The sequence below is a fragment of the Dromiciops gliroides genome, chromosome 3 (genome assembly GCF_019393635.1).
Source record: "Dromiciops gliroides isolate mDroGli1 chromosome 3, mDroGli1.pri, whole genome shotgun sequence".
Lineage (NCBI taxonomy): Eukaryota > Metazoa > Chordata > Mammalia > Microbiotheria > Microbiotheriidae > Dromiciops > Dromiciops gliroides.
In genome coordinates this window covers 663,277,243-663,299,915 of record NC_057863.1, presented here as the reverse complement: position 1 = coordinate 663,299,915, position 22,673 = coordinate 663,277,243, and the positions used below count along the sequence as shown (strand labels likewise).

The 22,673-nt window shown below is 49.5% G+C and overlaps 1 protein-coding gene across 3 annotated transcripts in view; it reads right to left on the bottom strand.

The window, feature by feature from the left end:
• LOC122748814 (zinc finger protein 665-like) overlaps positions 1-14,904 on the bottom strand; it is a 31,506-nt gene extending 16,602 nt beyond the window's left edge. Inside the window, exons 1-2 of one of the 3 annotated variants that reach the window (XM_043994792.1) lie at positions 14,798-14,904; positions 5,274-5,429 (exon numbers count right to left, since the gene is read on the bottom strand). In XM_043994792.1, the coding sequence (XP_043850727.1) occupies positions 5,274-5,306 (33 nt within the window). In that variant the 5' untranslated portion in view covers positions 5,307-5,429; positions 14,798-14,904. Of the gene's footprint in view, positions 1-5,273; positions 5,430-14,684 lie in introns of all 3 variants that reach the window. The other 2 variants (XM_043994790.1, XM_043994793.1) reach the window with 2 other exon arrangements.
• Between the last annotated feature and the right edge of the window lie 7,769 nt (positions 14,905-22,673).

The following is a 22,673-nucleotide window of genomic DNA, read 5'->3' as shown; positions in this document are numbered from 1 at the left end:
AATGTTGAGAAAAGCATTTGATATTTGAAGTGAGAATCATGTTGGAATAATAACAGTCGGAGAAGAAGCGTCTTACTCTGAAATGCTTTTCCCTTTGGAATCAGGGAGGAGGTATGTGCTCTGACACTGACGTATGAGAATCTGTGAAAGAGATAGAGAGGGGGGCAGCTAGGTGGCGCAGTGGATAGAGCACCGGCCCTGGAGTCAGGAGGACCTGAGTTCAAATCCAGCCTCAGACACTTGACACTTACTAGCTGTATGACCCTGGGCAAGTCACTTAACCCCAAATGCCTCACAGAAAGAAAGAAAGAAAGAAAGAAAGAAAGAAAGAAAGAAAGAAAGAAAGAAAGAAAGAAAGAAAGAAAGGAAGGAAGGAAGGAAGGAAGAAAGAAAGAAAGGAAGTAAGGAAGTAAGAAAGAAAGGGAGAAAGAAAGAAAGAGAGAAAGAAAGAAAGAGAGAGAAAGAAAGAAAGAGAAAGAGAGAAAGAAAGAAAGAAAGAAAGAAAGAAAGAAAGAAAGAAAGAAAGAAAGAAAGAAAGAAAGAAAGAAAGAAAGGGAGAAAGAAAGAAAGAGATAGAGAGAGAAGGTGAGGTGAAATTCCTGCTCATCAGAAGTGTCCTAAGTGATATGTTAAGAAAATTCTATGAAGAGTTTGTGAGAAACCGGCAAGTCCTGTGTATTCCGGGGAAAGAACGTCACCAGCGATCACTGACGAGAGAGCCAAGAAAAAGCAACTATCTGATTCATGTATTCGAAGGCTGAAGTGAAGTCTTACCTAGATGGAAGTGTGAAGAGAATCCCTAAGAGGTGATACTCACCATCTGGCCTGAGCTGAGTGGCGTGGTTCTCTATTCCCAGCCAAGTGAAGAAGAGCTCTCTATTGTTATACTGAGCACATGGGATGATGCCAGATAGGAGGTGTCATAGCCAAAACATCTTAACGTCATGGCTTTATGGTTGCTTTCACTTGTTCATGGAATATATTCATTCATTTTAATATTTAGTTATTTAGAAATAAGAGTCACTAGGATGGAGAAGGGAGGGTTCCCTCATTTATAAAAATGTAATATTTTATTAACCGGGGTTAGAGACTGACCCAATTCTTAAGAAAGATATCGACATTTTATTTATGAAAAATAAAATATGTAAACATATCCATGGGACATTGGGGACCAAGAGTCAAGAGAATTATGGAAACAAGATACCAATAAAAATGAAGTATTTGGGGGAAGCTAGATGGCACAGTGGATAGAGCAACAGCCCTGGAGTCAGGAGTACCTGAGTTCAAATCCGGCCTCAGACACTTAACACTTACTAGCTGTGTGACCCTGGGCAAGTCACTTAACCCCAATTGCCTCACAAAAAAAAAAAAAGAAGAAGAAGTATTTTTAAGAAAAAAAAATTAGTAAAGAGAATGAGCTAAGAAAGAGACTAATGGATAGCATACAAGAGAGTGGTCAGATCTACAAATACCTTGACCCTTGGGAGGGGTCATCTATTTTGCCAACCTGCTATATGAAGAACTTGTGTTTGGCCAATACATCTTGGTATTTCAAGCTCTTCAATTTAGTTTTCTTCCATTGAAATGATTTACTTTTTCAGAGGTTCTATTGTTTTAGAGTAATCCCCTTTTATGTAGATGAAATCTTCGCATTTTTGGCATTCTGACTTCTTCCTTAAAACATTTGATTTATGTTCTATTTGTAATTCAAATGTCACTCTTATTAATTTCCCTTACTCCTATTATTGAATTTCTGAACAATTAAAGAATATATTACTATTTTCCTACTTTTTGAGATTCCCAAGAATTAAAGAACTTTCCTTTTCACTGGAGTGTCCTGAGTCTTGATTCTTCACCACATTATATTTACACAGTGTGAGCAATGACTATAGGAAGGCTGATCTTTTATTGATAATTCATCTATAACTGAATCCCTAACTTGCTCAGAACAGAAGCTCTTCCAAACGTCTTTCCTGCTCCATCATCCCACATTGTTCACCACCATGGGGGTGAGGTCATCTATTCCAAATCCCCATTGAAGGAGAGCTCACCTCAAACATCTTATTTCTCACCTCACTCCACTACCTTGAGACTTCTCTGTCACTCTTCTCCACCACATCAAAGGAAGCTTATTCCTAAGATAATCTCAGAAACATGTAACATCTCATTCACCTTGGTGATCCACCTCATCCCTACCCTCTGCAACTCTGGCTAGACTGTAAGGCCAAGGACTGCACAGGGGGCTTGGCTCCCACATCTCCCCATTTCTCACCCAGCGACACTACTTTGGGTCTTCTGGCTAATTTCACCACGTCTCGGTGTCTGTTCCCCTTCTCAGCTTCCTTTTGTGTTGTTGTCTTCTCCTTGAGGACACAACAGTCCTTCTCTTTTTGTAATTGCCCCAGGCCTTAGCACAGTGCCTAGCACACAGTAGGTGCATAATAAATACTTGTTGACGGGTGACTACACAAACACACTCATCTGAGTATCCGGCCTCCTATTTGACTTCAGACGCCCACCATGACCCAGACATCGCCTATTTTGTCAGTCTTCTTACACCTTTCTTCCCACCACCTACTCTTTGATCCCATGACACAGGCCTCCTTGTTAGGCCAGGAAGACCTTCCATCTCGAGGCTCTGGGCATTTTCTCTGGCTCTCTGAGAAGGCTGGAGTTCTCTGCCTCTTCATTTCAGACTCCTAGGTCCCTTCAAGTCTCAACCCAAATCCGGCCTCTACAACTCCTCCTTCCCAATTCTTCTTTGTTCTAGCACCTTCCTTCTTCCACCTGTCCATGGCTTGTTTGCACATATCTGAGTGCACCAGCCACCACCCAGCACAGAGCCTGACACCGAGGAGGCCCTTAATGAGTGGATATTGATTAAGTGCTTGCATTCACTCCTTCTCAAACCCTCTTCATGGAATCTGACAGTGGCCTCTTTCCTCCATTCTCCAAGACAGTGGGACCCCTTGTCTGTGCAAAGGCCACCCATGTACACAGGCATCTGATGCCCCGACCCCCCTGTCTTCTCCAGTGGTTTTCACCCTAAACCATCCCTATCTCCCTACACACACACATTCTCTCAAACTTTCAACATTCCCCTGTCAGCTGGTCCCTTTCCTACTGGTTCCAAACATACCTGTCTACCCCTTTCGTAAGAAAACTTTCATTATGGGGCAGCTAGGTGGCACAGTGGATAGAGCACCGGCCCTGGATTCAGAAGGACCTGAGTTCAAATCCAGTCTCAGACACTTAACACTTACTAGCTGTGTGACCCTGGGCAAGTCACTTAACCCCAATTGCCTCAACAACAACAACAACAACAACAACAAAAAAAAAAAACAACCAAAAAACAAGAAAACCTTCATTAAATCCCAGTCGGGTGGCACAGTGGATAGAGCACTAGCCTTGGAGTCAGGAGGACCTGAGTTCAAATCCAGCCTCAGACACTAAAACACTTACTAGCTGTATGACCCTGGACAAGCCACTTAACCCCAATTGCCTCACCAAAAAACAAAACAAAACAAAAAATCCCAACTACCCACTCAGCTATCATTCTATCTCACCTCCTTTCCTCACCCAAACTCCTTGAAAAATCTGTCTGAACTCTCTACTGCCCTCTCTCCCTCACTCCTTAACTCCTTATGTATTGGCTTTCCTCCTCACCCTCTTGAAAGTGCTCTCTCTATTTTCACAGTACTTGTAGTGGCCTCAATTATACCGTAAGCTCACTGGAGCAGGGATAATGCCATTATCTGTTGCTTTTTACCTCACAACTAGTACAGTGCGTGGCGACATCCTGCCAGCAGAAACAATGGATGATTGACTGGGTCATTTCCTAGAATTTTCCCTCATTTTTGATTCTTGATTATTCTCAAAAGTTGACCTTGGCCATTCTCTCCTATCATCTCTGCCTTTGCCCCTTCCCCTTTTTGCTTCCACCAGTGGGGCCTCATTACCCTTCTCTCAGTCTTGTCCATGAACTGCCTCCCATTTCCTCTTGCCAGACGGCAAGGGATCGATCAGCAGCTTTTCCAATGACCTCACTTGAGGGAGGAAGGAGACTTGCTGGGATCCCCACAGCACAGAAACACTGGGTAGGTTCCTCTAAAGTAGGAGGAAGGGGGCAGCTCGGTGGCACAGTGGATAAAGCACCGGCCCTGGATTCAGGAGGAATTGAGTTCAAATCCAACCTCAGACACTTGACACTTAACTAGCTGTGTGACCTTGGGCAAGTCACTTAACCCCAATTGCCTCACCAAAAAAAACCACTAAAGTAGGAGGGAGCCAGGCAGGGTGAGCCAGTAAAGGCTGAACCACCAGCTCTGTGAGAAGAAACAGCGGAAGCACAACACACGTTCCAGGCCTGTGTTCGTCATGATCATCACTTTCCGGTGTCTAGAAAACCAACAAAACCATTGGCTGAGCATCGGCTGCTTGTCAGGACCTAGGACAGTGCCAGGCACAGACTGACTTGACCTAAGGAATGGTAAATGAGAAGGATTCAGAGAGACCCGGTAAGACTTGTGTGAGCTGAGGCAGAGTCAGTGCCCAGAACCAGGAGGACGATTTCTGCTCTGACACCAACACAGTCAAGGACAAGAGCTGGGGAAGCCTCGGGCCTCTGCTCCAGGCCTGTCCTGAAAAGACTCAAGTGTGAAGGGGTTTTCCTTGACCTTCAGGTGCTGCCAGGGACAGCTTGGCCCAAAGCAACTGAGAAGTGGGGAGAACTTGCATGTAGGGGGAAGTGCACTAGGCATGAACAAAGAGAGCAAAGACATGACGCCTGGGGTGGCCCAGTGGATAAAGCACTAGCCCTGGATTCAGAAGGACCTGAGTTCAAATCTGGCCTCAGACATTTGACACTTACTAGCTGTGTGACTCTGGGCAAGTCACTTAATCCTCACTGTCCTGCAAAAAAAAAAAAAAAAAAAAAGACAAGAGAAGACATGATGCCTATGGAGTAGGGACTAATGAGGGAGGTGGAGGTGCTTGTCAGTCACTTGTAATGAGGGAGGGCCTAAAAAACACACTCAGAGGATAGCAGTGGGGGTGGGGGGAGTTGGTGCTCCAGATAACAAAGTGTCCCTGATACACTTGAAAACACAGGAGAGAGCAGGGCAGTGTGGTTAGTCCTGGATTCCATTTTATATCGCTTTTTATAAACAATCAGTAGGTCAGAGAGATGGCCAGCCTCAAAGACAATCTTCCACATCAATGGAAATGGCCACATTGGCTGACGCTGGTCAGGTGTGTGGATGTACTGCACTCACCTGGGCTGGGGGTTGCTGGATCCCAGGGGCCATTCCCACTGTCTCTGGGCTGCCTGACCAGGCCAGACCCTGGTCCTCTGCAGGCTGAGCTGGGAAGGAACAAGGATGCCAGAGGAGGAGATGTCTTTCCCTTTTCTTCCCAGGCAGGAGGCTGGCCTAGAAGGAATGATAGAGGGTGAGGTCTCAAAGGAGTCACCAAGCCTCTGGCTTTGCCCTCAGAGAGCAGCAGGAGGGGTCAGGCTAGGAGAAGGTCTCAAAACCATGACTTCCCACCCTCACTTATTCCTTCTCTTCTGTCCCATTCCCCTCCCCCATCCTCCTACAGAAGACCAAGAGGCAGAAGGGGCCTGGGATCCCAGATGGGATGAGAGCAGTTGGGGTCTCGGTGCCTCCCAAATCACTGCTCCCCCTCCATCTGATGCTATGAGTCACTTAGCAGCAACCCCCATAAGAAAGGGGAATAGCACCCCAGGACCTTTGTGGGGTGACAAGGAGCCTGGACAAGTAGCAGGGGCAGGGAGCTGAGAGGGAGGGGTTCACCCAGACCAGAGTGTGGTGACAGAGAACATGAGGCCCACTGGAAATGGTAGCCAGCAGGAGCTGGGGGCAGGGAGGGCTAAGATCTACCTGGGACCTACACAGAAGACAGAGAGATCTCGGCTCCAAAGGAAGAAGGCAGAGACATCTCATCTCCAAGGGAAGGTAGAGTAATCCCTGCTCTCAAGGGATCTCAGGGCCAAGGGCTCCAGTTTTTTGGTTTTTGGTTGGGTTTTTTTGGTGAGGCAATTGGGGTTAAGTGACTTGCCCAGGGTCACACAGCTAATAAGTGTCAAGTGTCTGAGGCTGGATTTGAACTCAGGTCCTCCTGACTCCAGGGCTGGTGCTCTATCCACTGCGCCACCTAGCTGCCCAAGGGCTCTGGTTTTGAGCCAGCATGCTCTGAGTAGGTCCTCCGGGTTCCAAAAGCCCCCGCCCCACCCTGTGTCTAAGCCCCCTTTCCTCCAATGGCACCCAGGGCCAGGACCTCAGGACCCTTCTTGCCTCTCCCCCCTAAGCCCCCTCTATCATCTGGAATACCACTGACCCCTCTTCTACCCTAGACTCATCCCAGGCTCCCAAACTACACCAGCGCTTGACTTCCACCAGGACATGCATGAGAACTCCCCCTTGCCCATTCCACAACCAACTTCCTCTCTTTTATTCCCCTCCATGTTCTCAGGATCCAGTGTCACTGGCCTCCTTGCTGTTCCTCACAGGTGACTCTCCACCTCCTGAGTGCATTTTCACTGGCCCCTCCCCCATGCCGTGAATGCTGCCCCCCACCCCCCACCGCCCCCACCCCCTTGTCTCTGCCTCAGGTTTTAATAGTTTCTCTCCAGTCTTGTCTAAAATCCCATTTTCTACAAAAAGCCCTTCCTGGTCCACCTTCTCCAGTGGATTTCCTGAGGTTGTACCACATATATATTTCACGTGTAGGAAACAAGGAAACAAGCCATTCATTAAGTATCTGCTATGTGCCAGGCAGCAGCGCTTCACAAATATGATCTCATCTGGTCCTAATGACAACTGTGGCATGTGGGTCCTACCGCCATTTTACAGTAGAGAAAACTGAGGCCAACTCTCTAAGAAGTGTCTGGGGCCAGACTGAGCTCAGGCTTTGCTGCCCCCGGGCCTCCCAGCTTCCGACTCCGTATGTAGGTATGGCTGTGGGTCGGGGGGCAGGTAAGTAGCTATTTCCAAATTTTCTCATTTTCTCTTTCCATCCCCGGTATCCCAAGAGCCAGAGTTGTTCGGTTCATGGCAGATGCCATTGTAAAGTGAGCTCCCTGAGGGCAAGGGATGTTTCTTCACCTTGCTTTGTACCCCCAACACTGAGCAGCGCGTCTGGCACACAATCAGTGCTTAATAAATGCTTCTTAAATCCCCATGAGTGAGTCCCCTGATCCTGGGCACTGGAGCCATTCTCTGATTTTCTGCATTCCAAGATCTGACAATAGTTGTAGCAGCTGTTTGTCCTTTCTTCTCAGGAAGGACTGATGACATCAGGGGGTGTCATGACCTGCAAGTGCACTGGATTTAAGTGAGGGAGCCAAGATCTAGATCGGGATGATCTACGGACGCGGTGGGCAGCGCTGGCCTTTGTAAGCTAAGGTCTTTCCCAAGTTGGTTTGTCGGAAGCAATGCCCATTCAGTGATTAAGGCTAGGTAAGCAATGAAGCAAAGAATGGCCTCTTTTACCTAGTAAAAAAAATTTTAAATCAGTCTGGGAGGGGAAAATCCCCAGCATGTCTGGCCAAGACAGAAACAAGTGCTATTTCCACACTTTGAACTATTAGAACCCAAACCATGACCAAGGGAGGCTTGGGCTGGGACCTACTGCTGGCCAATCAATGAGAGGCAGTGATTTGGTCCTCAAAAATTAAATCCAGCCAATAAACCCCAAGATATCTTCCAAGGTTAGTAAGGGTATGATTCTCTATGTGGACAGAGAGAGAAGAGGGAGAGAGGGGAGAAAAGTAGGGAAGGGACTGCGTGAGGAGAAGGAGGGAAGGAGAGAGGGAAGGAGGGAGGGAAGGAGGGAGGAAAGGAGGGAGGGAGAGAGGGAAGGAGAGAGGGAGCACTGCCCAACTAGAACTGGCCAGCTGAGTCCCCAGGGGGACAGCTATTACTATTCACAGATCCGTCATCTATCTTTCTTTCTGGAAGAGGACCAATGACATAAGGACTTGCAGGTGAATTGGATTTAAAAACTACTGTATTCGGGTAGCTAGGTAGTCCAGTGGATAAAGCACCAACCCTGGATTCAGGAGGACCTGAGTTCAAATCTGACCCCAAACACTTGACACTTGCCAGCTGTGCGACCCTGGGCAAGTCATTTATGTTACCCCGCAAAAAAAAAAAAAAATCAACTGTATTCAAGGAAGGGGTCCCATTTTTTTTTCATACATGATATTAGGCGGGGGGGGGGGGGGGGGGGGATTTGAACTCAGGTTCTCCTGAATCCAGGGCCGATGCTTTATCCACTGCGCCACCTAGCTGCCCTTCTAATACATGATATTCTAAGAAGAATTTCATAATTTTTATAAACCACTTCTTTACTTTTTTTCAGCAGCTTCTTTCCCAGTCTGACAAGATGTTATGACTTTGTCCAAAGAGAAGGTATAAAGGCACCTTGTAAGTCCATCCAAAGAACTTCCCAGTTAAGTAGAATTTTCAGTCTTTGGTACTTTTCCCAAACAAAGTTGTTGTTGTTATTCTTTTTTAAAGCAACATAGCTGATTGTATACATAAGTCTTTACACATTGTTACCACATTCTCTAATGGCATTTAAAAACATTTCGGTGAAAAGAAGAGTTAATTTCTTAAGGATACAATGGATCAGCCTCTAAAAATTATTTTTCAAATAAACCTGTTTATCACCTCTCTCATTCATCCTACTCTGGGATGTTATATAATTATATAATGTTTTCTCAAAAATCACAATAAAAGAAAAATTAGAAGCAGAATAATAATATAAACAATGTCAGAGTTTAAACAAATCTTAATGCTTTAAAAAACAGATTTAAAACAAAACTTATTGCCAATCAAATAACATCAATTCAGTTGAATACATTTCTGAATTATCTTACATGGAAAATCACTACATCCATTTATCAATTTGACAGTCTAACCCGATTGCATTGAGATACCAGTGTAATTTTCATCCAATGACACATTTGTCTTTATCATTTCTACATGTATTGCCTTAATGCCAAGTTTTATGTGTACTTTGCATTAAGATATGAGAGTCAAACATCACAATTATCATAAACGGAAAACACCTGGGATTTTAAATGAGCCCACATTATAATTTAGTTTAAGACAAACTCAGTCCCATCAGATCTGGATTTATATTTACAAATTATACTATCTCGGGGGCAGCTAGGTGGCACAGTGGATAAAGCACTGGCCTTGGATTCAGGAGGACCTGAGGTCAAATACAGTCTTCAAGACACTTGACACTAGCTGTGTGACCCTGGGCAAGTCACTTATCCCTCACTGCCCTACAAAAAACAACAACAAAAAACCAAATTATACAATCTCAATTTTTCCCAAGTGTCATTTGCTGCCAGGAGTTCAAATTATAGGGCCCACCACTTTGGGTCAGTCTACTGCCAAATTTTATTAAAGCAGTCTGTCTTTCTGTTCAGATGGGAGAGAGTCTGAGTCCCAGAGCAGGATGAAAGAGAAAGTGAGAGGTGGGATACAGGTGAGGGAGGAGAAGCTCTAAGGGATGACCAGCCTGCTGGGTGATGAGGAATTTGAGCCCTATGCTGGAAGTTGGCGGACTAACAGAAGGCCAAGGCAGAAGAGGGGTCATTTCCATGGCCGTGACATTGCAACTGATGGAGGCCAGGGAATAGGGGCTGAGAGGAAGGCTGAGGCCTGAGTTCCTGACCCTGAGTGTGGAGTAAGAACATGATTCTGGGGCCTCAGGCCACAGGCAGAAAGGGCCTCTTGAGCCCTCTGAGAAATGGCTTGGCCCACTGAGGCTCCTACAGCCTCTTCTGCTTCCCACCTTTCTGGCCAGCTCCTGAGACTCCTCCTTCGGGTATTCCCCCCCTCCCCCCCAGAAGCAGCAGCCCTTTCAGTTGAGATCACTGTCTCCTAGAAATCCTGTGCTTGCAGGTCTCAGGTAGGTCTGAGCCAGGCAGTCAGAGAGGTTAGGTGGCCTCCCTGTGCTCTCACTGACTGACCTTCCAAGAACAAGAAGTGGTCTTTGTGCCACTTTCATGCCATGCTTCCTGCTGCTCTCAGCTCTCCAGTTCCCATCTAGAGGCACTGCTCTCCCGACTGGGGAGAGTCCTCTTCAAACAGCACAAGCTCATCCCCTGACTCCTGCTCTCTGGCTCTCTTGGTGCTACCACCTCCCATTCTCTTTACTCTTTTAACTCTGGGAAGCACAATCACAACTTTTGCACTTGTATCCCCCCCCCCCAACACTTAGCCTTTCATAAAGCAAGTGGGTAAACTGGTTGTGAAAAACAACTTTTTGAGAGAACATAATTGACTCCATTTGATGCTATATTGGCTGTTCTTAAAATATACTGAATGTCCCCTTCAGTACCTCCCTGCTCCCAATCACTTTAAGAAAACGCATGACTCTGTCCCATTATTCAGTCTAATAAGACACAAAGGGCTTAGCAAATATTGATTAACTACCTAACTAATCAAGAAGACACTGTTTTCTTTGGACTGGTACAAAAAGATATGCTTTGTAACAGACCTTTCTAACCCTAACCCTAAAATCGCATCCTTTTTCTTTTGCTGTATGTAACCTGGTCTTACCCAAAACTCCTTTGTAAGCCTGTCCCCAAGACCTAACTGGTCCTCACCGAACTGTCACGTAGCTCTGACAAAAAGACCACCTCCTTGTCATCTGTGGAATTGGGAGATACAGATGTCCACCACCTTCTAATAGAGTGTGTCGAGTGGATAAAGAAACCACTAGGGACCTGTCTGTCTGGAATCTGTTCTAGTTTAGTCATGCAGTGCCTACCAAGGACCTGGAAAATTCATGCAACATGGTGTTTGTGGTATCAGACAGAGCTGACTTGTCATTGAATATTTTTTTTTGCAGGGCAGTGAAGGTTAAGTGACTTGCCCAGGATCACACAGCTAGTGTCAAGAGTCTGAAGCTGGATTTGAACTCAGGTCCTCCTGAATCCAAGGCCAGTGCTTTATCCACTGCGCCACCTAGTTGCCCCTGTCATTTAATATTAATAGCATTTATGGAGCCCTTAAAAGCTTTATGAAAAGAGAGAGGTCACTGGTAACTTTGGTGGGAGGAATTTCAGGCAAACAGAAGGACCAGAAGTCACAAGGGAAGGTTCTCCAAAAGGAGTTCGGGGCCTGCTAGTAAAGGTAGCATGAAGCCCAACCCTCTCCCTGAAGCTCTGCGGTCCTCCCAGTGTGGACTTCTCCTGGACCCTTGGATCAGGATAGCCTCAGCCCCCAAGCATTGCTTCACTTTCCACTCAGGAGTTTTCTTCCACCCAACCTGACCTGACTACCGTTATGTTTGAAAATTAAGGTAAACTGAGAGACAATTGTCTTAGCATAATCAATATATTAATTAGGCTAACAGTAACCAATGAACTGGGCCAATGGACCATGAAGTAGGGTTCATCATCCTTAATATAGTTTTGCAGAATACAGAGTTGCATAGTCAGGGAAGACAATAGGACTGGTTATAGGGGAGAAAGCTAACGGTGGCAGGGATAACATGATTGGTTAAAGAAAGTAGGGTAGCACACCCACACAAGGCTAATGACCAAGCCCTCTGACGATTGAGGAATATTCTTTGCTTCATAGGGCCCATGAGCATCTGACAGACCTACTGTGACTGAGTTAGCAGATTCCCAAGTGCCAAGCAGGATTTGTGAAGGAGATGAGACCCAAGGACAGGCTACAACGGTCCATAGCCCTTTTGGGGATGACAACAAGTTGTGCTGTAACTTTAACTCAGAGGGAAAGGAGACTCAATTATCAAATTAATACAGCATAAAATCAGTTAAATTCATTCTGTAGAAACTCAAAGCAATTATCAGTTTTGATATGTTGACCTTTCATTGTTTCACCTTCATCTGTCCCCCAAACCCTCTAATTCAGCTTACAACCACCAGGAGCCAGTCAACTTTGTACCCTTTCCTGCATGATGCATCAATCTTTGCCCCGAGGACCCCTCCCCAGCCCAGTAACTGTTCCACCCTACGAGCCCCTCCCTGTCCAACATTCTCCTTTGGAAGGGAAGGCCCGGGAGCACAGGGAATATCTACTTCTGTATTTGTGGCCCCTAGGTACTTTCGGCCTCCTTAGCAGCAGACTCCAGCCCAAGGAAATCAGTCATAAATTGTTGCCGTTCAAAAAGAGAGATCCAAACCCCATTCTCCACCCCATGCCCCTGATCCCTCATTCCCATCCTCTCAACCCTACCAGCCCAAAGCTTCATCCCAACCCCACCAGCTCTTCCACCTGGAGCTGAGGTAGAAAGACTCTGGGCCTGGCACTGAAATCCTTGAGGAGGAAAGGAGACAACCACCGAGGTTAGCAGAGAAGAGCCAGAAACGGGATCAGGTGAAAGATGTGGCCTGAAGGAAACTCCTAGTTGGAGAGGCTGCTGGTAAGGGTGGGAGAGGCAGAATCTGGAGGTGGGCATCAAGCTGGGCCTGGGGGGGATGTGTTGGCATTTCTTTTGTGCCCAAGATCTGAGCTAGTGACAAGATGGGGGTGATGGGCACCCCTAAGCCACCTCCTGCCCATCCTCATGGTGGCTGCTTCTGCCATTGGTGAGCGCTGACCTGAATGTGCACTTGGGGAGGGGTCCAGACCAGCCATCCTCCATTCTCTGACTCCACTGACCAGCCTCAGCTGCCTCCTGACTCCAGCCCTGCTGGCCCATTCTTTCATTGTGGGGAAGGGTCCAGCCTAGCCCTCCCTCACTCCCCAGACAGAGCCACCCAGGCCTTACAAGGGCCCTTCCTGGTCCTCCCCTTTACAACTGTCCTTTGAGGTGCTCTCACCCCCTCCTCCCACCCCAGGCTCCACTCCCCCCCAAAATGTTCTGTTCCTCTAGGACAAAGCTGGCACGTGCATCCCTAGTGCTCAGCACTGGGATGGGCACACAGCAAGCACTTAATAAATGCTCAGTGACCAAGACCCACTCACTCCCTTTTGCCCTCCCCAGTGGAGACCTGCAGGAATGTAAAAAGGAGTCACCGTGTTTCTCCACCGGGACCAAAGTCTCTGCCCCCAGGACACAAAGGAAAGGGTCCTAATGATGTCATCCTGAGTACCCTCCTCTGCTCCCAGACTGCAGCTGCGGTTCTGGGGACGTGCCCACTGGGCAAGGTGTCCCCCAGCCGGCCTGGGCCACGTCCCCAAGGGCCTTCCTGTCCTCTCCCCTCAGCCTGCCCCCCACATGTCTATATGTTTGGGAGCCAGCACGGTGCAATGAGAAGCAAAGCCACTGCCCATTGGGCTTAGACTCCCAAGTCCTGCATTCAGATCCTGCCCCAACCACGTAGTGCCTCTGTCACCGTCAGCTGGGCTGGGCAGCAAGGCCCTTCTAGGACCCCAAGCAGGGGACCAGCTTTGCTAACTGAATATTCCTTCACCAACACTTCACATTCACAGTGGGCCAGCTCCTAGGGCCCTGGCAAGACTGGGTTTAAGACTATGGGGCCTTCCTCCACATCCCTGGAAGGGGAACGTGGATGGAGTCAGGGAGACCTGATTCCTCAGACCCTTGCTGGCTGTGTGACCCTGGGCCAGTCACTTCACCTCTGGCTGCCTCAGTTTCCCCATCAGTAAAATGGCTGTTGTGAGAAATCAAACACTGGGCACATCCAAAGGGCACAGAGATGCCAGCTGAAACCCATGGAGGGCAGGGACAGAAAGGGGCTAGGGGAGTCAAAGGAGAGGGAAGACAGCGGGCAGAGCTGGACAAGGCTGCTGGGGACCAGGAGGAAAAGATGCAAAGGGAGTGACCAGCACCTGGGGGGGCAGGAGTGGACGGTATGGGGTGACCTCTGGCTCCCCTCCTGACGCCTCTCAGCAGACATCCCTGTCCTTGCCCTTCTCCTGTCACCCCCCACTCTCCTCCAGCTGATCCCCAGGCCCCTCTGGGGGGGGGGGTCCCTCCTCCACAGGATCCCTGGTTTCTCCTTCCTCCTCCCCCACTCCTTCTCCCAGGGAAATGAGGGGGTTGGATTACATTTGCAGTGAGCGATAACATTTATAGAGCACCTGCTGTATGCGTTACAACCATGATCTCATTGGGCAAGAGGCTGGGGCTGCTGTTATCAACAGAGGAAACTGAGGCAATCAGGGATGACGTCACTGAGCCAGGGTCACATAGCTAGGAAATATTGGAGGCCACATTTGAACTCAGGTCTTCCTGACTCCCGCAGGCCTCGGGGACCCTGTGACATCCCATGACGTCATTATGCCAGGCTCGGGGCTTCTTCCTCCCTCCCCCTCTAAAGATGAAGAAAGCTGGGGGGAGGGGCATCTATGGGGGGGGGTCAGTGGGGGTGAGCAGGGCAGGGGCTCCCTAAGGTGCAGAGTCACCCCACGGGGCAGCCCTGCCCCTCCCCCAGCTCATGCGGAGCAGTCTGGGGACCGGGGAGAAGCCCGCGCCAAAGCGGGGGCTCAGCGCCTGGGGGCCAGCCCGGCTCCCCCACACTCTCGGACCCCAGCAGCGCCCCCTCCCCGTCACACGCAGATGCACCCGCACCAGCCCCTCCCCCATCACAGCCCACGCACCCACGCCCGTGCGAGCACACGCAATTCGGACCCACAACGACATGCCCAAGTCCACCAGCCCAAGAGCCCCTCAGCTGTCACCTCCATTTGCACCCGTGCACGTACCCGGTGCCCCCAGACCCAGCCTCTCTTGCACACGCACGAACACACCCATGCACACGCAATCCCAGGCAGAGAGGCGCGCACAGGCTTGCACGGACGCTCCCACGCTCACTAACCCGGGCCGGGTCCGAGGATGTCTTCGGGCCACCGGGAGAGTAAGGAGGAGGAGGGGCTCCCCTGCGGTGCAGGGAGCCGGGCCGCGCCTGCGCACTGACGGCCTCCCCGCCTCCCTCCCTTCCCCCCGCTCGCCCCCGCGGGGCCCAAGAACAAAGGGCCAAACCACTCCGGGAGCCTCCGGAGCAATTGCGCCTGCGCACCTCGGGACTCCCAGCATGCCCCGGGGCTCTGCGGCGGCCGTGGGGGAGGGGCCAAGACTGGGGGGAGGGGCAACGACGGGATTCTGCGCCGGATGGGGGCGTGGGGGGGGGGGAAACACGCCGAATTCTCTTCTTTGGGAGGAGCAGAGGTGCCCCCCGAGGAGGGGAAAACGTGCCCCCAGTTAGAGGGCAGACTCCTGGATGTGGGGCCGGGAAGAGCTGAGTTCGAATGCGGCCCAGGCGCCTGCGCCGCGGGGTTCGGGCCTCCCCCAGCCAGGCTCTGAGGAGGCCCCGGCCCTCCGCCCTCCCCGCGGCCGGGGATGCCCGCCTCCCATCCCGGCTCCAGTCTGGCCTTCCTGGCCCTGCCCTCCCCCGTGCTGGCGGGGCCCCCCATTAGAGTGGGAGCCCCTCGAGGGCAGGGCCCGCGGCTGTTGGAAGCTCCCCCTGCAGCCCCCGGAGGCTGGCACGGAGCCGGGCACAGGAGCCACCGTCTGAGCGCTCATCATGTGCCCTAAGAGTGACCCCTGAGGGTTCGGGGAGACTGGGGGGGCGCGTCTGCCCTCTAGGCCTGCGGGGGACAAAGCCCACGGGGTTCGCCGGGGGTCCCCCCAGGCTGATGCCGCTCAGCTCTGGCCCCAGACTTCGGTCCTTCCCGGGCTGGACGCCCACCTGCCCAGGATTGGAGGGGGGGGTCACGGAGGAGTTACCTGGCCTGGCCCCGTCGGAGGAGGGCAACCTTCCCTTTGGCCCCGGGCCCTCCCCATCCTCCTGCAGAGGCCCAGGAGGCAGAGGGGGCGGGGGACCCCAGAGGGATGAGACCAGGCAGAGCCTCGGTGACCCCCGAACCACAGCTCTCCCTCCAAATGACCCCGTGGGCCACATGAAGGTGGGGCAGCTGCCCAGTAATAAAGCCAGGGGTGAGGGGACAGCAGAAGGCCTGGAGAGAGGCAACAAGGGGCCTCCCTCAGACCCCCCGGGGACCTGTCCAAGCAAAGCTGGCTTCCGGAAGGGAAGAAGGCCAAGTGACCTCAGATCCAGTCCCCACAGTCAGGGAGGGTTCTCCTAGTCCCCAGAGTCCCACCCTGCCCGGCCCTGAGGTCCCCAGGGTGGGCCCTTTCCTCCAATCACACCCAGACCTGCCCTCCATCATGTGGAATGCCAGGGCCACCCGAATGGCCCCATGTGCCCTTCTGGGACTCTGCCCCAGGGATTGCATTCCACCTGGGCTGTGACCCCTCATGCCAAGCAGCTCTGAGAGCTCCCCTCCCCTGTTGTTCCACCACCTCCCTCACTCCCTTACCCTGCTCTGGGACTCCAAGCCTCCTCAGCAGAAGTTTGTGGTCTGATGCACCCATCTTCTTCCTCACAGGGTCGTGCCCATCCTACATCACTCCTGCTTCTCCCAGGCAGCTCCCTGCCCTGCCACCCTCACTCTCTGGAGCAGGTGTCCCTGTGCCTTCTGCAGCCTGGACCCTGGATTTGCCCACTCCCACTCAACTGTCCTCTAGCCTGGAATCATTTACCATCCTGACCCATTTCCATTCTTGACTTGCCATATTCCATCCCTGATACTAAGGGGGCCTTTTTCTGTATCTTCTTGCTTTTGGTTTTGGTTTTTGTTTTGGGGGGTTTTTTTGCAGGGCAATGAAGGTTAAGTGACCTGCCCAGGGTCACACAGCTAGTAAGTGTCAAGTGTCTAAGGCGCATTTGAACTCAGGTCCTCCTGAATCCAGGGCTGGTGCTTTATCCACTTCGCCACCTAGCAGCTCCTCCTGTATCTTGTTAAAGACAGTCCCCACTCCCTGGACCTTATCTTGCAAAGGGAAGTGGTGGGCAGACAGGGGTGAGATTGAAAAAGTCACTGGGGAGTGAGGCCTTAGGGCAGAGACGAACACTCACCTTCCATCTACAGAAGCAGAGTGGGATTGGATCCTGCTTCTTGGTACCTCAACTGGAGAGGAAAAATGAAGCCAACATAATGAGTGTATACTTATCTCTCCATCTATGTATATATATATATGCATCTGTGTATACATATACATACACAGAAATATGTTTATATATGCATACATGTACACATATACATATATATATTCAGAAACCCAACCCTTTTCAGAAAAATTTGATACAAAAATTTTTTTTTCCAGTTTGACCATCTCCTTTTTCCTCTTAGATCCCTTACTGTTTTCTCTTCAGAAGTTTTTCAGTTTCAAATAACCCAAGTAATCTCTTTTATCTTTTGTAATTGGCTCTATCTCTTGTTTGGTTAAAAGCACATCTCCTTCCCACAGTTGGGAGAAGTTTGGGACCTGTTTCTCTTCTAATGTTTTTTCTAGCATGACCTTTAATATTAAGGTTGCTTATCCATTTTGGATGTATTGTGAAGTGTGCTAAAAGGTCTTGAGGTGGAGCAACCAGGTGCCTCAGTGGATAGAGCACTGGCCCTGAAATCAGGAGGACCTGAATTCAAATCTCGCCTCAGACACCTACTAGCTGTGTGACCCTGGGCAAGTCATTTAACCCCAATTGCCTTAAACATCTGGGGCCATCTCCAGTAGTTGTGTGTGTGTGTGAAAGAGAGAGAGAGAGAGAGAGAGAGAGAGAGAGAGAGAGAGAGAGAGAGATCAGCCTTCCCTCATTTAAATCCAGTTCAGTGCAAGTCATGACATCAGGGTGAGGACACGGTCCTCTTCAAGAATGAAGGACAACTTTGGAATAGACGGCTTTCCCATCAAATTTTACCACGTCAGGGATTTTCCCCTAGGAAATGTATGTTTCCTACCGCATCAAACACTAGGTCTCCCTTCTGAATCTAAGGAGCAGGGGAATGTTCCTGTCCTCCGGGTGTCCGGAGCTACAAAGAAGCTCTTCAGAACTGATTTCTGTTCAAAAGAAGAAAAGCGCCTGTTCTGACACATGCCAAGCCTGGCAGGGGTGCCCAGCTACACCTTCCTAATTCCTGCAGTGGAGGAAGCTCATTCAGTGGAAGCTGTCCAGTCCCAAAGCTCTCTTCCCCTCCTTTTGTCACAGCTCCCAGCCCTATGCACCCACTTACTGCTCTAAAAAGGTGACAGATGCTTCCTTGTCTCTCTCCGCACCCTTGGACTTCCCCCTTCCCTGTGTGGCCATGGGATCCATTTCTCCAAATTACTGTCCTAAGCCTTATGAGGACACCAGCCTCAGGAGCATTTGTCTGCAAACAACTCCAAGGTTCTACTCTCTCTCAAGGGAATGTTTCTGATCCCCCCTTTTTAGAGAAGGGAGTCCCACCCCTTCCGGCCTCCCAGATACTCTTTGAATCCTCCTTGCCTGGAATCTTCACGTCAAACAGGTTAACACTTGCTGGGGGCCCCCAAAGTTCCCACTTCCGGTTGACTCCTTTGGATTGACAGGTTTTGCAAGGTGGAGCCCCTCTGAGAGTTTGGACTTCTACAACAGGAGTCCCAGCTTTGCTTCAAATAGCGGGCAGGGTTCTTTTCCTGTTTCTTTCCAAAAACTTGATGGCATATTCCATAGAGCACCAGGCTTGGAGTCAGGATTTCTGCCTCTGAAGCCTCCTAGCTGGCTGCCCCAAATGAGGAATTTCCTGACTGATTTCTCCACTAGACCCTCCCTCTCTTGTCTCCTGTCTTGGGACACCCATGTCTCCTAGTTCTCCTTCTACCTCTCCGACTACTCCTCAGGCTCCTTTATCGGGTCTTCCCTCCAGGTCCTACAGGCATAGGGGTTCCTCAGGTTTCTGTCCCCAGTCCCTCTTCTTTTCTCTGTTTCACTTAGTTATCTCATCAGCCCCCATGGATTCAATGACCTTGTCTATACTGACGATTCTCAACTTTTCTTACCTTGTCCGAAGCTCTCTGCTGACTTCCAGTCTCACATTTAAGCTGCCTTCCAGATATCTCAGACTGGACATCCAGTATCAAAACTAAGCATGAGAAAAACAAAACTCGCTATCTTTCTGCCTGAACCCTCCCCCCACCTACCACCCCCATGGGCAATACTGTCATCCCAGTCCCTCCCACTCCTGACCGAGGAATCACCCTCCGTTCTCCACCATCTCTCATCCAACCCCCTTATCCGTGTTTTGCCTGATATTTGTGATCAGTGGGTCTCTGAACCGCTTATGGCTGAGGTTATCTATTCCAAGGAAGCTTGAATAAGTTTGATGCATGAATGGCAGAGGCTTTCACTGAATTACAGACTTTGAGGGAATTAGAAGAGACATGAACAACCATCTTGTTCAGTTGATACAAAAGGGGCATCCTCTCTACATTGTTGTTACTACTTGTCCTTCATTCTCAAAGAGAACCAATGACATCAAGAGGGTGATGTCTTGACTACTGGATTTAAGTGATGCAAAACTGCAGTCACCAGCCTCACTCTCTCCTCCAGAGTCAGCAGAGGCCAGCGGCAAAACATAGATCAAGACAACTAGTGATGGCCCCAGATGCAGTGGGAGACCTTGGCCTTCAAACAAGTGGTTGTCCAGTCCCTGCTTGAAGATCCCAGGGGCAGAAAAGCCAATGGCTCCTGAGGAGCCTCTTCTGCTTTTCTATAGCTTCTGTTAAGGGCTATTTTCCCTGACATCAACTCTGAATTTGCCCCTTTGCAACTTCCATTCCTTGCTCCTGGGTCCACTCTCTGGGGCCAAGCAGAACAAATGTAACCCTCCCTCAACCCAACATCCCTTCAAAGACCTAAGGAGAGCTCTCCAAGGTGCCAGAATCTCCTCTTATCCAGCATATATATGTGGAGCTCCTTCCGCTGCTCCCCTGGAGACATGACTAGACTCAAGACACTCTATCTTCCCATTTATCCCACTGATTTGGGTGAGTTTCAGCTTCAATGACCTTTTTTTTTTTTTTTGCAGGGAAATGACGGTTAAGTGACTTGCCCAGGGTCACACAGCTAGTTAAGCGTCAAGTGTCTGGGGAACTCAGGTCCTCCTGCATCCAAGGCCAGTGCTTCATCCACTACGCCACCTAGCTGCCCCTTCAATGACCTTCTTAAACAACGATGCCCAGGAATTGAACACCATGGTTTTCCATGACGCTCCTGATGAGCTCTCATGGTCCAAGGAGAGAAAGAATATCATTTCCCTGTTCCTGGTCGTTTTCTCTCCTTCAAGCTCTGGAAGATCTAGAGAGGCAAGGCATTAAAGAGCTGCCAAGAAAGCAGAGCCTTAGGTCTGAGCCAAGTGACTGTCGCAGGATGATGCTGAAGGCAGCTGTCTCCAGTGGGACCTTCAGCCAATCCAGGGACTTCTTCCACTCTACAAGAGCCACTCAGTCCTTTCTGGGTCAGGCCAGTGTGCAAGCTGTTTTGTGCCTTCTGTTACTTTCAGCTGGGACTTTGTTTACCTTCTATATACCCCGACTAGCCCACAGAAATGCTAGGCTCTATGTAGGCACATGGTCAGGTCTACTCTAACAAGGCGTATGAATTGCAAAAAATCACCATGCTAGACAAAATCAAACAAAAACTCCAGGGCCAATGAGGAAAAAAAATGGGTTTGAGGTATGACACTCAAAAACTTTGTTACAGACAATTCTATTTAAATCTTTTTAAAAGATAATAAAAATGGTTTTATACATGTTAAATGGTTATAAAATACATCAATTCATCAGAAATGATGGTACTCCCCTGCTTAGCTTGTGCCTCAGTTCCATTGCTGGGTTGGAAACATTTCTCGACTGAGAGGGTGGCTCTGGTGGCAGGGTGACAAGGGTGTGGGTGGATGGTATAGGAATGTGTACCACACCTCCTCCCCCCTCTCTCCACCCCCAGCCCACCCTCAGTTCCTACTGCACCAGGAGATAGCCAATAGGTGGCCCTTTTTCTTGACAAAGACCTGAAGCATGCTTGTGGAAGTGGGCACAGGAACAGCAAAGGCATCAGGTTTGGCAACTTATTTGATGTGGGGTGAAGTAAATATCTAGGTTTTAAAAAAGAGAAGAAAAAGAATGGTGTTAAGGGCTAAAATTCTAGCTAGTCTGTCTAAAATATTTAATGAGTGGTCGCCAATAAATTATAAGCTTTAGCAAGAGTTAGACTTTTAAGCATTTATTAAGGAGAATAAGAATTTGGTAAAGAGAGAGAGAAAGGTCTAGATTCCTATCTATTAAAGGGAGAGCGCATTTCTCGCTCCGCTCTCCACCAGAGTCCAGAGGAAAGAGCCCCAGAGTCAGCGCCAGTCTCTTCCTTCCTCCTCCCACTAGTCCGCGTCACTTCCTCCCGCCAAAGAAAAGGCTCCTGGTCTTGCCCTCAAAGACCTTCGCTTCATGGGCAGAACTCTTCTACAGTAAGTATCCAGCAGGTGGCATCATTCCAATCGTTACAATGGAAACAGAACATATGAATGGTGTCTGAAAGTGTATGCAATATCCCATAACCCTAATCCTCCATGTCTGCAAAGAGGTACATTTTCTCAACTATTATTCAGGGCAAGATTTGGTCATTTTAGTAAACAACATTCAATTGCATGTTTTTCTTTTTTTCAATTTATATCGTTATAGTCATTGTGTTGTTGTTATTCATTCCCGATCAACTCTGTGTGACCCCTTTTGGGGTTTTCTTGGCCAAGATACTGGGGTAGTTTGCCACTTCCTTCTCCCACTCATTTTGCAGTTGAAGAAACTGAGGCAAACAGGGTTAAGTGACTTGCTCAGGGTCACACAGCTAGTAAGTGTCTGAGGCCAGATTTGAACTCAGGAACATAAGTCTTTCTGACTTCAGGCCCAGACTCTAAACAGTGCAGCACCTAGCTGTCCATCCACAATGTAGCAGACCCATTTGCTGGTTTAACCCTCTCTTTTGACATAGGAAGGAACTTAGACACAAGGAGGCCAAGCTACTTGCCCAAGGAGACTCAAGTTAGGAAGAGTCTGGATTCAAACCCAGGCCTCTGACTCCCTGCCCAGTGCTCTTCCCCTGGACTGTTCTGGGGACTGAGGTCTGTAGAAAGATTGTAGTATGAATTGATGGATGGGGATAAGTAACACGCAGACACTTTCTGTGCTAGAAAAGGGCAGCGAGAGAAGAGTTTTTCCCAGATTAAAGATCTGGTCTTCTTCAATTCTTAACCGTTCTGTGATGTCACATGGCAGAACACCGATAGATCAGATACAAGGCATAGCCATATTGAAGAGGCTGACATGTACTGTGCGGATCACCCACCTCCTCTTCACTGAACTTCCTGGGACAGGACCATGAAAGCTAAACTCAGAGACTATCATACAATCAGCTGGATGCCTTTGTCTCTGCCTCTGATCCCTAGCACAATTCCCTGCCTCCTGAATGAATAAATGAATGAGGAATGCCTTGTGCCACCTGCCCCCACTAAAGGCCCACTCCAACCCTGCCAGGAAGAGGAGGCCTCCCCAGCTAGGTTCAGAGAGGCTCCTCTCTGGAAGGCTGCACAGCCCCAGGTTCTGTCGGCCGCAGCGGTTCCCTCAATAGTCATCGCAGACACAGGAGCCATGTGACCCGTGCTGCCGCAGTCCACGTCCAGCACTAAAGGCCCAGACTCTGGCAGCACCATTTCCTTACCACTGCTTCAGCCGGGAAAGAGCACACATAATCCTGTGTGCACTGGACCCTCCCCTGGAATGTTCCACCCTCTCTAATAGTGCTTCTCCTGGAAGACCCTTCAGCCTCTTCTCCAGCCTGTCCTCTG